The following is a 14,553-nucleotide window of genomic DNA, read 5'->3' on the forward strand; positions in this document are numbered from 1 at the left end:
GCATTCAAACACAGTGCAACTGATTTTATGTTTGGTCTATAGTCTCCTGGATAAACCAGTTTCAGCAGTGGATGTGCCTTCATCCCTCTGATTTTGTATTTGAGTGCAGTGCTGTATATTTTTGAGTGCTAAATTATATATTATATAGATGTTAATGTCACTGCACAGGGTGATTTTACATCAGTATTTACTTGTACTTGGCAGTCAGAACTGAACATTTTGATAGATTCACAGATTCTTCTTTGTCTCTCGAGGTAAATGCATCTGAGAATGTGCAAGCACGCAAATAAAGTTACCCAACAAAAATAAAAAAAAAAACTTATTTTTCCAGATAGCTTACTGAATGGCATTATTTTATGGCACCACTGGCATTACATCAGATCCTGATGTTTCATTGTTCCTGCTGTTGCATCTTGAAGATGATGGTTTTGTTATTTATTTTACTAGCTAATCACCTTCTGGTGACTTTGTGGTTATGTTTCATCTTTGTTGTTGCTGGTTGGAGGAAGAGTGGGTTGAAGAAACATAGTTTATAATTTTTTGCCTAACATCTTCTCTTTAGCATCTAAACCTGAGCTATGATTTATACTGTAAAACAAGTTCAAACAATGGAGACAGAGTATACATGAATTACTTTATAAATTCTACAACTGATTTCAGAGTTAAAAACAATTTGTCTGAAACACAAATGTGACAGAACACTGACTGAAGAGGCAGTAGTAGGCAGTGACCCTTTATTTCAGTAAGGCAGCAGCACACTTGACAATGGATGACATGTGACACATTAAAATGTGTCTGCAACTAAGAACACATATTACTATTAGTACTGGTCCTTAACTACAGACATTCTCCACCAGTGGCCAAAAGTAATAGAGGCCATTGAAGAAAATTCAGCTAAGTGCAAAATAAGGATAGGACAGTGTCAACACTACATATCTTGGTGCATGCGCAGTGAGTATTACAAACCTGGTCAACTGTGGTTTTCAAAAACATATATATTTTTTAAAAAAACATCTTAAATAACAAAGAATACACAAACAGTAGATCTTTCATAAAAACTCTTTTATAGTCTTTTTAAAAATCTGTATACACAGGAAGTACAATAAATGAACAAAAATGAAGTCCGCAATGCTACTCACATGACCCTCTTTACTTCCTGAACCACAGTGCTTTACTACACATACAGGTGTGACAAAATGACTGAAATTCTGAACTTAACAGTCACTGCTATGTTAGGGAAAGTATGGGAACCACATAGTCAGTGATAACTCAGGGCACATTATGATTTTATCCAAACAATACTGGCGGCATTTTAAATAAATACTGTTAAGGGTGAGGTTTTCAATGGAATATGACATTTCTATTTTAATGTTACTATTTTCTCAATATTAACAATAAAAGGGATATTCAAAAGGGAGTGAAACCATCAGAAACTCCTAAATTATATAACAACACTACTCAGTGCACGTGCTGGTGGGGATCCATCGACTTCTAGTCATTCTGGAAAACAAGGTCATAAGAAGATTATGCATTTGACCATTCTTCATCCCGTATTTAGAACACTGCAGTCTGGAACAAGTTTTTAATCATGCTAATGCTATTAGTTCATGTTTGTTTTATAAAATATGACCCTTTTTTACTTTGCTAACAGCAGCAAGCACAAGGCTAATCAGTTTTTAACCAGAAAAATGTTTCTTTCACTTTTCCATTCATGTAACACAGACACTCAAGGGACAGTTCTCTTCCAGAAATGACAATAAACAGCTAGTTACATCCAGATGTTCTCATTAAATTCTTGTTTACTCTTCTTTCATGCTGAACCAGATGCATTTAGTTCTGCATCCACATGACATTAAAATTCTAGAATATTTATGAAATATTCCTTTGGGCTGACACACTTGCATTTTTTACCAAATTGTTATGCCATATCAAGTCATTGGGAAAAAGTAAGCAGTCATGCTGGCCTTCTCATAATTCTTGCTATTTACTGGTCCCTCATAAAATGGCTGCCTGAGATGGAACTAAGCACTGTTGGGTGGGCTTGTTTCCTTCATAGTTACTTTACGCATGTAAATGTACTATTTCACATGATTTTCAATGTTGAAAGTTGCTCAGATGATATAATTAGTAATGAATATAGTTGGAAAATGTGAGTAATCTCTGTAAATATAGTGCTTAATGAGCAAACATAAACTGATAATAATAATACTGCTGCAAATCAGTGCATTTAATAGCTGAAAATCTCACTATATGACAAATACTCAAAGTCCAGCTGAAGTAATTCAAAAGACTTAAACCATAAGGGATAGTTTAAAAGTCCTGTGTCCAAACTGGCATTGCAAAGTGTAGTTTCTGCTGGAAGTCATATAAGGAGACAGCCTCAAAAATCATCTTTCTACAACTATGTTCCATGAGTACGGTGAGTGTACACAATGCATACAGCATTGTATGCAATTTATTTACTCAAAATTACGTTAGCAAGTGTGAAACATAAAATTAAATTTGCAGAGTTGTTTTATTGCATTTTTGTTTAGTTCCACCATAATAAGCTACAATATGTTTTAAAATCTTTATAATGATCTAGCAGTGATAAAATGTACTATCTTAGCCCTTTTTGTTGAGTTATTTGGCTAAATCCAGTCATATGAAATGGTAATTTGGTGAAAAACATACTGCAACATGAATTAAATGGTTTGGTTTCCCTACAGCTCACTGAGTTCCAACTTGATGAGTTTCCATCTGGTTCAGTTTAACTCCCTGATGTTGAACTCTCATTTCCCTGTTTTCCACAGGAAATCAGTTCTGGTGCAGCTTCTAAGACAGCACCAGCAGTAATTCCTTTGTTTTGGCAGATTTTCTTTTCTACATGTTTGAACATCCATGGGATTGCTACAAGTAAATATAGGGGGGATGGGGAAGTGGGCTTGTCCACTCAAAAAAATGTTTATTTTTTTACCAATGGGTCAAATTCCTGACAAGTTTAACTTGAGAAGTTGAGCTCTTAGCAAGTTTAAAATTGAGGGTATGTAGGTGAAGCAAATATTTGCTGTGGGGCACAGCCTATGCACTATTATGCAGGGAGGTACTTTTGCACCTCAATTTAAACTTTGTGGTCATTATATTATCAGGAAAAGAATTTAAAAGCTTCAATCAAATGATAATTCTTAGGATGGGCTTGTCAAACCATCATTCAGCAAACACAACCTCAACAGGTCAGGTCATTCCCATGCAGAAGACAACATTTCATTATCACTAGCCTGTTATTTTTAAAATGTTAACATTTGCTTTTGGTCACCCAACAGGATGCAATCCATTGTTCAGTGCAGAAGGCAGTTCACTGGCCCTCTTTCCATCCATCTACATACCAAGAATGGCACAGTAATCTACTTCCCAGCCTTTCTGACTTCTGACTCTCCTGTCAGTCAAAGCTTTACCTCAACAGCTGATTATATTCAGGTGACTGTTGGCAAAGAGGGCATCTGAGCAACAGAGATGTTCCAGTCAAGTGTTGTGGATATAGTGACTAAGGATTTTGTCCAAGAATGTCTTTTAGGTCTGTGGTCTTTATAAGCCATGCATAACCATGGATTATCTTTTGTTTGCTTGAGGTTCTTCTGCTCATGATTCATTTACTCACAACTGATCTGTCATGCATGTACTCAAATGCACATACTTGAACATACATACTGTGTCTGTAAATATACTCCCTCTGAGTTTGTGTGACCTCTGGGACAGTATATTTATAGTCTGAAGGTGTGGGCCCCCCTATACTGTGTGCGTGTGTGTGTGGGGAGGGTGCTGGAGTTTGCCCCTCTGGAAAATGCAACTTTCTGAATGTCACTGCTGATCATGAATATCCCGTCACTTAAGTGACTGCAGGTAAGGTACTGAAACTTGAGCACCTGGTGTATGAGTTAATATAGTGGATCAATAATCATGTATATTGTTACAGTTTGAGAGGTTGAATTCAGGGTTGACGAAGTCTACTAAATCAGTGGTGGGGCATCTAAGGGTAGAACATAATTATCACATCACTAGGGTTATTGTTCACAGACAGATCATATTATAACACTGTTGTAACCTAAATTAATTTTGCTCCTATTATTTGGTCTGCTAAGAGAACTGCATTCACAATCCCTGGGGCATGATCGGTTGGGTGTAAGCCAGTATTTCCATGAGTTGCATCAGTTTTTTCATTTGAGAATCTATTACAATGGCTATAGCAAACTTGGAATATATGACTCTGTGAATGACTTCATATGTTATCTTTCCGGAAAAAAGAATGCCCTACTTACTGTTTGTTTTATGCTTATCTTCCTATTATCTACTAAAGTTCGATAGAAGGCTCTTTCCCTGTAGGTGTGCTTTCATCACTTGACTGTTTCTTTGGGATATGAAATGCAACATATGGACATTTTTTTACATTAAGGCAAACTAACTTCTGCAGTGAAGCAGTTTTAACAATGTCAAATCCAATTGTCCCTCCAAATGTACTTGGTTTCCAGTATTCTGGCGAGCATATTGGATTTCCCATTAGGCCTTTCAGAGAGAAAGGGGATCCAATTTCTACAATACTTTCTCCAAAATTGCCATTAGGTTGAGGCTTCTCTAGCATTAATCCAGGGTAGAACTCCAAGGCATCAATATCTCCATACAGTTCCTGTAGCCCGGCTGCTATCTCCTTGTCATCTGTGACGGGAGAAAAAATGGTAAAAAGATTTTAATTGCTTTAATAACTGACAGTATGTTTAAGGAATAACAAATAAGTTATATAAAAATGCCTTCTGCTTCAAGAGCACATTTGGAAAGTATTCCATTTAGCTTAAAATTCTTAATGGCTACCACCTCTTGGTTGCATTGATAGTTTACTTGGTTACACAGAACTTAGGCAAAAATATAACCATGTGCAGTTCTTACTCTGTCTGCCTCTTCCCAATGAGCAGTCTTTGTACATTTATAACCATTATACACTGGTCTAAATGTGAACCGTGGCTGTTTAAATTAGAATATAATAGTACTATAGATAGGAATCTTTTCCAAAGTCTTGGGATCGTTTAACTTCGGTTTTCCTTACTGTATACATTAAATGATACACTCTAGTAGAAGGAATAAAGGTGCCCATTCCAACGCATAATTTCAATAAAAAGTGCTTCCATAGTATCTATGATGCCCACTATATACCTCTTTGAAGTCAGTACAAAATAAAAAAGTAATAATACCAAAATAATCGTAATATTTCAGGCCATAAATTCCATCAATATGTACAGCTACATATCTGTGTACCCTCTTCAACTGTAGTAAGTATTTCAAACGCTGTAACTGAACTCATAAAACACATCCATTCATCCTCAACCCCTTTTCCCATTTTTGCACATGGGGTCTAAGTGTCACTTCAAGAGTCACAATCATCTACAGCCAAGGTGTACACACTGGGTAGTTAGCACTGGCTCGGTTGTTCATATGTACCAGACACTCGCACACACACACTTACACATAGGGTTAAATTAGAGTGTCCAATCCACCTGCTGCATGTCTCTGGCAGGTGGGAGGAAACCATAGCACCCAGAGGAAACCTACACAAACACAGGTAAGACATGCAGATGCCACACAGAAGGCAGCCCAGCCAAGAATCGAACTGGTGAACCTCTTGCTGTGAATCAACAATGCTAACCACTGCACCACCGCACAAACAAATTCTTAACAAGCACTGGCAGGAAAATGACAGCACAGACCTTTACTCTCTGCAAATTGAACTATTTATAGTGCAGGCCTTGCTAGCATAAAATATAGTGGGATTATGATATAACTTTCTTTATTCACATCTTCCACAGCCTGATATACTCAGTATGTACAGTCAGACCAAATCATTATTTTGTGTGTGTTAATCAGGTGAGTTGGCTGCTACAATGTTACCCTTTCAGCCATTACACATAAAAAGGCAAAAGAAAAAACAAAGAAATCAGGGACCTTAGTCAATTCAGTAAAAACAGCTTTAGTAAAAGTCACATAAAATGGTAAGTGATTTACATGGCTTTGACAAAACAAGAGAAACATATTTTGTGGCGGACACAGCACCCTTGAATCTCCCATTCAGGAATCTTTAGCATATGCATCTCTGAACTTACTATAGTAAACTTAGTGGTCACTGCCTTAGTGTGAGGTCACTGCACCTTACTATAAGGGTAATGTGTGAGGTCACTGCTCCTTAGTATAAGGGTAATGTGTGAAGTCACTGCTCCTTAGTATAAGGTTAATGTGTGAGATCACTGCTCCTTAGTATAAGGGTAATTTGTGAGGTCACTGCTCCTTAGTATAAGGGTAATGTGTGAGGTCACTGCTCCTTGGTACAAGACAAATACCCCAATAAGAGTGACTTCAGCAGACAGTTATGAATTGGTCAGTTGTGCAGTACCACACCACTGGCCATCTCATAACTGTCAGTCTATCCAGAATTAGGAAATATTTAGTGGCATTGAACAGCAATGTATATAAAAGTCAACCAGATATATTCAGGCCATGTATGGCAATCACAAATAATGTTAAGTTCTGCGACTGTAATGAAGCAAGTCATGTACAAAACATGTATGATATGGTTAAACATGTTAAAATAAAAAAATGGACATATCCAAGCAAAGTGAATAACATATTGCAATACCCATGTGTTTATATAATGACAGACTAACATGATTGCCCATTCTTATAAGACATGTTTAACTTATTTTATCATAAGTGTGTACTAGGCTAACAACCACTAGGGCCTTTTTAAGCCTAACCATACATACTAACCACTCGGCATAATGGTTAAGGTGGTTAAGTTCTTCACCTTCCATACAAAACTTACAAGATTCGATCCTGACTGCCAGTGAATGCCTGTTGGGAGGTTGCATGTTTTTCCTGCATCTCTGTGGGGTTCCTCCCACCTATGAAAAAAAGACTACAATGTAGAGTGTTTCCATTTCAGACTCACCAAAGAATGGAGCTGTGGACAGCAGCAGAGACTCCACATGGTGCCCTATAGGTAGGAGAGCTGGATAAACATAGCACTTTGGACATCTACTGTGGTGTCCTCATTACAGAATACTGATCACAGACTGTGTGCCGTGGCAGGGCTAGCCACTGAATGGTGTAAAATATAGGTTCATAGGTGGTTACTAGGCTACTGACCCAAAGGTATAAGCCTAGCCATGTGTACCCGATATAATGCTAGAGAAATCCAATATAAATATTCTAACCCAGACTCAAGATCTTAGATAGCAATGACTGCCTATATCTAGGAGGGTCATAGGGGAAATCCCTGACAAGAATTTATGGTCTCCCATCCAGTCATCCAGGCTATGCTTAAACAGGGTCATAGAGGGGCTCTATTTAATGTGAATTAGTAGTCTATTCCAGAGGTGTGGCAACCTCTGAGAGACATATCTTTCTTTCCAGCAGGTCCTATTTATGTTGCAGGCCAGGTTAAGGTCCCTGGAGTGGGTGACCCTTGTCCCATTTGACCTGCAGATGTGCAGCATTTCCATTAGGTTTGGATCTGAGATTGCTCTGTAGGCCAGGCACAAGTCTCCTCTAAGTAGTCTCTATGCTACTAAGTACAGTGACAGTGACTTCAGTGTGTTAATGTAAGACGTGCTGGAGACCCTGAATTTTCTTGGTTAGATATCTCTGAGGTCTCCCAAGTTGCTGCAGGTGCCTGGTAAGGTACATACCAAAGTGTGAATTGTACTCGATTACTGGCCTGATGAGGGTCAAGTACAGGGGAGTTATGACATCTTTCACTCTTGAAGTAATGCCTTTGCTACAGAGGTGTACAACATAGAATGCCTTCCTTACCACAGTAGACATATGGTGGTCAAAGTTTAGGCTACTGTCAACTTGCGTTCCCAAGTCTCCAAATACTGAGTTCTTACTTAGGATGCTATTATTTATATGACAGTCTGCAGGGATATCATTTTTACCAAGGGTATGCTAATGCATTTTTTAGCATGTAGTTTGAGTCCATGGGTTTGGCACCACTCACTGGTTTGCGTATATTGACATTGTTTGGGGACTCAACGATTGCACCTAATTTGCAGTCATCAGCAGACTTAATCAACCACAGCCCCTCTATTTTGGCCTGAACTTCTAAGAGTTGGGGACTTTACCTCAACCAGCAAACCTGTCAGCAGTGGAGTTCCATAGGGGTCATTGCTGGGCCCCCTATTGTTTGGAATATACTTCTTAGAAGTTCATAAAATTAGTATTGTTTCAATCTTTGATGTCAGCCAAAAGTGCTCTTCGCAGCACCTGCAATGTGCCCAATAATGACTCCTTCGGCACTTCGCACAGAGTTACATGAATTGGTAACACATGTAAATACGATTGCAGATTCTTTTTTATAAGACCCATTGCTCCACCTCCTACTACTATTGGAACTGTCTGGGTATCTTTTTTCCACATTGCTCTTGTTTCTGCCTACAGATCCTGATATTTTATGACTTTGTGCCACTCTGTACGCAAGACACTGTAGTCACTGGGTGTGGCAATTTCAATGATCAATGCTACTCTTGTCTTCTTTTCTTGGACCACTATATTCAACTGGGAGAGTTTATCAATGATGCACGAATGGGGGACTGTATCGAAGTCCCTGGCTAAGTCAAGGTAGGTTGTATATACAGATTTGCCTTCATCTATGGCTCTGGTGACATTTTCAAAGACGTCCAACAGGTTTAACAGGTATGATCTGCCTTTGACAAAACCAAACTGTATTGGAACAAGAGTCTGGAGAAAACCTATATCCTTACTAATAAGGTCCATGATGATTTGTTCCATCATTGTACAGATAAGGCTGGTTAAACTTATGGGTCTGTAATTCCCAGAGTCTGTTGCTGTACCTTCTTTATGAAGGGGGATGACGGTTGCGGTTTTCCATTAGCAGGGACAAAACCAGTATTCAGACTAGTTAAAGAGCATTCCTAATGGAATTGCTAACATGTTTTAGGCCATTTAAAATGCAACCTGGGATGCCATCTGGTCACATAGAGGTTGTGTTTTTGGCCTTAGAGACAGCATTAATGACTTGCTCTTTGGAAATGCAAGGTGGGGAGATGTAGAGGGAATGCTTTGTGGAATGTTAGGAGGGGACATAAGTGAAATTTTCACCAAACCTGTCAGCTAATAGGTTAGCTATTTTTGCAGGATCAGTTTGTGTGTGATGCCATCCACAGCTAGTTCAGCACACATCTAAGTCCTACCTTTTAGGTTACGGATATAGCTGAAGAATAGAATGCCTTATACTTATCCTTAGCTAGAGGATTTTCAGGTTGTCTTATTTATTTGTTTAAGCAGAGGAGGGTGTTCTTCCAGTGCTAGGACCTCACTTTTTATTCTTAGACAGCAACTTCTTCCACTTGTTGTATAGCTTATTAATGCTAGATGTCCACCAAGGAGGCTTGTTTTTTTCTTGAGGATCTTGTTTTGATCCAATCAGGTACAGTTGTGTCAATACATTTGTATAGGTGTTTGTACAGGGCATTTATGTATACCTTTGTATAGTTGTCAATGCTATCTTTGGGAACAGGAGCTTGGGAAGTTATTTATGCCATCCCTTAGGAGGGTATAATTATCTTGGGTGAAATATTTTAGCTTGATTTCACCTGAGAAGGGTTCAGGTATTATAGCTACTTGGAATGTGACTGATTTGTGAAAAGATTTAACCAGTGAGGGTCCTATACTTGTGGTGGTGCAACGGTCACCCATGTTGGTGAGGACCAAGTAAAGAATATTTGAGCCCCTTATGGAGATGCATACTATTTGTTCCAGGGCATTAGTGTTAAAGTGAATGTAGACAAACCAACACAGAGACTGGAAAAAGCTGCAACACTTTATTCTGGTACCTCGGCTAAATGCCTTCAAAGGAATAAATGCATTAGTGCTGGTTGCACCTTATATATTTTTTAAAAGATCAATTAATGTAATTGACAAACACCTTGATTGACCCAAAAGATTATATGCAGTATCAGATGTTGTATATTAGAATTTGTTATTTCATGCATTCATGTATAGAATTTGGTATATAAATTTTGTATTTTCTACAGCATGTGTTTATACAGCTTTTGTCTCTTTAAATCTTTTGGGTCAATCAAGGTGTTTGTCAATTACATTAATTGATCTTTTAAAAAATATATAAGGTGCAACCAGCACTAATGCATTTATTCCTTTGAAGGCATTTAGCCGAGGTACCAGAATAAAGTGTTGCAGCTTTTTCCAGTCTCTGTGTTGGTTTGTCTACATTCGTTCTTTGCTTGGTTGTTTTGCTGGTTCCGGTTTCCAGAGACTGTGAAATTTTCTATCATGTCAAATTCGAATGGAAGTGGTTTTCTGTTTGCTAACTTGGCAAAAGAAAGGGACAGCAAGTTAGCACAATTTGACCCATGGACTGCATCTGGTAACATTTCTTTAGATAAGAAGTTTGATGACCTGAAAAAGTTAAGAATAAAAGAGACTTCTTTATTTTATGATTTGCGCCTACTAGAGAAATATGTAGAACTTTCTATTACACCCAGGGGCTTGAGAATTGACAAGCTACCTGCCTTTAAATTTGCTGAAGATGAAAATGTTTTTTTAGAGGAGTGGAAAGCGGCTTCACTACAGTGTTCTCTAAATTGGTTAAAGATTCTCATCAATCGTAACCGGAGAAGCTTGGGTATAATTCAAACCCAAATAGCTGAAGGGGAGGCCGCGTTAGCTGCTGAGTACTCAGATACCACATTTTTACCAGCAATTAAAGGTATTAATGAAGAAGTTATTAAAATAGAAAGTGAAGTAATTGCAAGAAAGAAAAAGAAACTTAGCAGAGATGTGAATGACTTTAGCAAAAATCTCATCTATTCTTGGCAACGCAAAGCCAAGAATGGTACCCTCCAAATGAAGGGAGGTGAAGGAAGTTCACGTGGTTCGCGTGGCTCACGTAGTGGTCGAGACTCGTCAGTCTCATCTTCGGATACAACTACAAGCAAGAAAAGTGTTTCTTTTGAAAGTATTAACAGCACTGAAGTTGGAAGTGCAGCTTCAGATACAGAAGATCAAGGAAGATGGAACTTTCGACAGGGGGCCAAACGGAAGTCGCGACAAAAAGGTCGGAACCGAAGATATTAGTGGAGTTCCTTTGCTGGGCTTGAACTGTACTTCTGTGTGCGGACTCAACACTGTTTCTGGGACTTATAGTTTTGGTAATTATACACAAATTGTTAACTTAAGCAAGCTAAATATTACTTCTGATATGCAAAAGGTATTGTTAAAAGGCAGTAAATTTGTGCCAACTAGAGTGCCTGCTCTTTCAGATTTGTTATTGGACGTCAAGCGGTTTTGTCGGAAACTCTATTTAAGGGTATTCTTTGAGTCAAAATGCGCTTTTGATAATGTGCCAAATTTAAATTCTGTGTTGAATGTTAACAATGACAATAACTTAAATGTTTCAGATGATAGTGATGTTGACATTAACAACTTAGTTAGCACTGAGTATTCGTTAACTACAGAGGATCCTTTAATGGACCTGTCTATATATGAGTATCAGGATGATACCAGTGCTTCCTTTGAATCACGCACTGTTGAGGAAGTTAGTTCTGTTTGCGACACAATCTCTGAGTGTAATGAACGTTTTTTCACGGGTTATGGCAAATTTACCATGCCTCGTTTGCCCACACATAGTTCTTTTTGTCCTCCTAAAAGCTCAGCTGCCCTAAGGGTCTTTGAGAGTGTTTTATGTAAAAAAGTTGAAACTGAATATCTACTTTTTTCTAAACAATTTATTGAATTTAACCTTACTAAGCAGGAATGGTTGTCATTAAAGCAGATGAAGGCAGTTTCTGATGAATTCAAGTTTTGCATTGCGGATAAGGGCGGCAACTGGGTCATAATGGACAAATGTCATTTTTTAAAAATGAACTTTGATCTTTTGTGCGATGAGAAAGTATATTTTGAGTTATCCGCCAATCCTGTTGCTGAATTTAACTTGGAATTGTTAGACCTGTTAGAAAGGGGTGAAAGGCTTGGTTTCTTTAGCAGAAAGGATGTGAAAAGTTTACACATAAATGATCCTAGGGACCCCACATTTTACACTCTCCCAAAATTACATAAAAATTTACAGGACCCACCGGGTCGTCCCATTGTGTCCTGTTGTGGGGGTTTTTTGGAAAATGTGGGAATATTCTTAGACAATATTTTAAAAAAAGAACTTAAGAATGTGGGTTCTCACATCAGCAATACTAATCAATATTGTGACCTAGTGCGTAATTTAAAGTGGGAAGATAATTTTTACTGGGCTACAGTGGACGTTAAGGCCCTTTATACCAGCATTGAGACCAAGTTTGGTCTGGAAGCAATTGCTAAAATTTTGGGTGACGGTCCACGAACTACTTATCTTATTTTACTGTTGGAGTTTGCTCTGACTCACAATTACTTTACCTTTGAGAAAAAATTTTTTCTCCAGAGGGAGGGGATTGCAATGGGGGCTAATTTTGCCCCAACTTACGCAATCTTATTCATGTCTTACTTTGAGACCAGTTTTTTATATACTCTTGATTTTTTTCAGACAAAAGTTGTGTCTTATTATAGATACATAGACGACCTAATTTTCATATGTAAGGGCAATAAGTTGGAATTTGAGGAATTTATTTCCAAATTGCATCAGAATAAGTTCGGTTTGGAATTTACATATAGTTTAAATGAGTTTGAGATTCAATTCTTGGACATATTATTATATGTAAATAATGAAGGAAAAGTACAATTTAGGCCCTACAAGAAATGTACAGCTTCCAATAATTTCCTATATGCCACTAGTGCACATCCGGTTCACTTAATTGAAGCACTCCCCTTTGGGGAATTTAAACGTATTAGTGAACATACTTCTGAGAGGAGTATTTGGAATGTGGAATTTGAAAACGTAAGAAAAAGGTTGTCAGTGAGGGGATATTCTGAAAGTTTAATTAGCAAGAGTTTAGACAGATTACTCAATTCAAACAGAAAAGGCCACAATTTTGGCAAAGTTTATGTTGCAAAATTTAGAGATGATGAGGTTGCCTGTACAGACATGGATAGATTGTTTTTTGTTACTAAATTTTCCCCTTTCTCTGCGAGGTTAAAGAATATTGTTGATTTTTTGTGGCCCATTGTTTGCAACAATGAAGAGATTGGTCACATGTTTCCGGAACATGTTTCTTTTTCTTATGGTAGATATGCCAATCTCAAGGAAATTTTGAAACATAAAGTCACAATGTGTGGCAGGTCCGGTAGCATTAACAACTTACCTTTTGGCATGTTTAAATGTGGAACATGCAAGGTTTGTTCAAAGGTAAGGAATTTAACAGACAGTCTCATTAATGGGGTCAAATACACTGCACATAATTTTTTTAATTGCAAATCATGCGGTGTAGTGTATTTGATTGGGTGTGATTGTGTTCCTCCTAAATTCTACATTGGTCAGACTAAACGGCAGTTAAAAATTCGTATTTTAGAACATTTAGGTGACATTCGTAATGTCAGAAATGATAGCCCAGTTTCTCAACATTTTAATCTAGTTCACAATGGTATTTCTGATTCATTATTCTTTTGTGCTCTGGCTAAGCCAGAATTTCATTACAATGGAAATTTTCTACAAAGTTTGTTAAAATTAGAAAGCAGATTCATTTTGAAATTCAGCACTTTAAAACCCAGGGGCATGAATTTGGAAGTTAATCTCACAATTTAATCTCATATTATCTATTTAAAACTTTTTCTGGGTGAATGATTATATGCAGTATCAGATGTTGTATATTAGAATTTGTTATTTCATGCATTCATGTATAGAATTTGGTATATAAATTTTGTATTTTCTACAGCATGTGTTTATACAGCTTTTGTCTCTTTAAATCTTTTGGGTCAATCAAGGTGTTTGTCAATTACATTAATTGATCTTTTAAAAAATATATAAGGTGCAACCAGCACTAATGCATTTATTCCTTTGAAGGCATTTAGCCGAGGTACCAGAATAAAGTGTTGCAGCTTTTTCCAGTCTCTGTGTTGGTTTGTCTACATTCGTTCTTTGCTTGGTTGTTTTGCATTAGTGTTAAAGTCCAGGAACCTTTGTGAGAACGTGCTGGTACTCGTGTAAGTTTTGCAGTCAATGGAGGGATAGTTAAAATCGCCTATGACTAGAGTGTTTGGTTGTAATTTGATTGACTAAAGTAGGTCCAAATAAGTAGTGTGGGTATCTTGGTTCACTGAAGGAGGCCTATAACTAATAGTGACTTGAAGGGGGGGAGGTCTTACCCACAGTTAGTTGAACTTGGAGCAACTCCATGGAGTTCTGCTGTCTAACCAGTCTAGAGGCGTATTTATCTTTGATAAAGATAGATACTACCCCTCCTTTGGTTCTCACATGATCATTTTGCGGTCTGAAAGTCTGGAAAGCATTGTACTGTCTGGGCACCTGAACCAAGTTTCTGTGAATGCACAGACTTCAACATCTTCCAGGGGGAGAGGAGTGCTTCCAGTGAGTGCAGTTTCTGATTTAAACTCCTAGCATTTAGCAGCATAACC

The 14,553-nt window shown here is 37.8% G+C and overlaps 1 protein-coding gene across 1 annotated transcript in view; it reads right to left on the reverse strand.

The window, feature by feature from the left end:
- Positions 1–706: 706 nt before the first annotated feature.
- The window catches only part of PTGS1 (prostaglandin-endoperoxide synthase 1), a 944,136-nt gene continuing 930,289 nt past the window's right edge, over positions 707–14,553 (reverse strand). The window contains exon 11 of the mRNA XM_044058285.1: positions 707–4,689. Within this exon, the coding sequence (XP_043914220.1) occupies positions 4,328–4,689 (362 nt within the window). The 3' untranslated portion in view covers positions 707–4,327. The remainder of the gene's footprint in view (positions 4,690–14,553) is intronic.

Source organism: Protopterus annectens, chromosome 16.part0, assembly GCF_019279795.1.
Source record: "Protopterus annectens isolate FY-2018-M chromosome 16.part0, PAN1.0, whole genome shotgun sequence".
NCBI classification, from domain to species: domain Eukaryota; kingdom Metazoa; phylum Chordata; order Ceratodontiformes; family Protopteridae; genus Protopterus; species Protopterus annectens.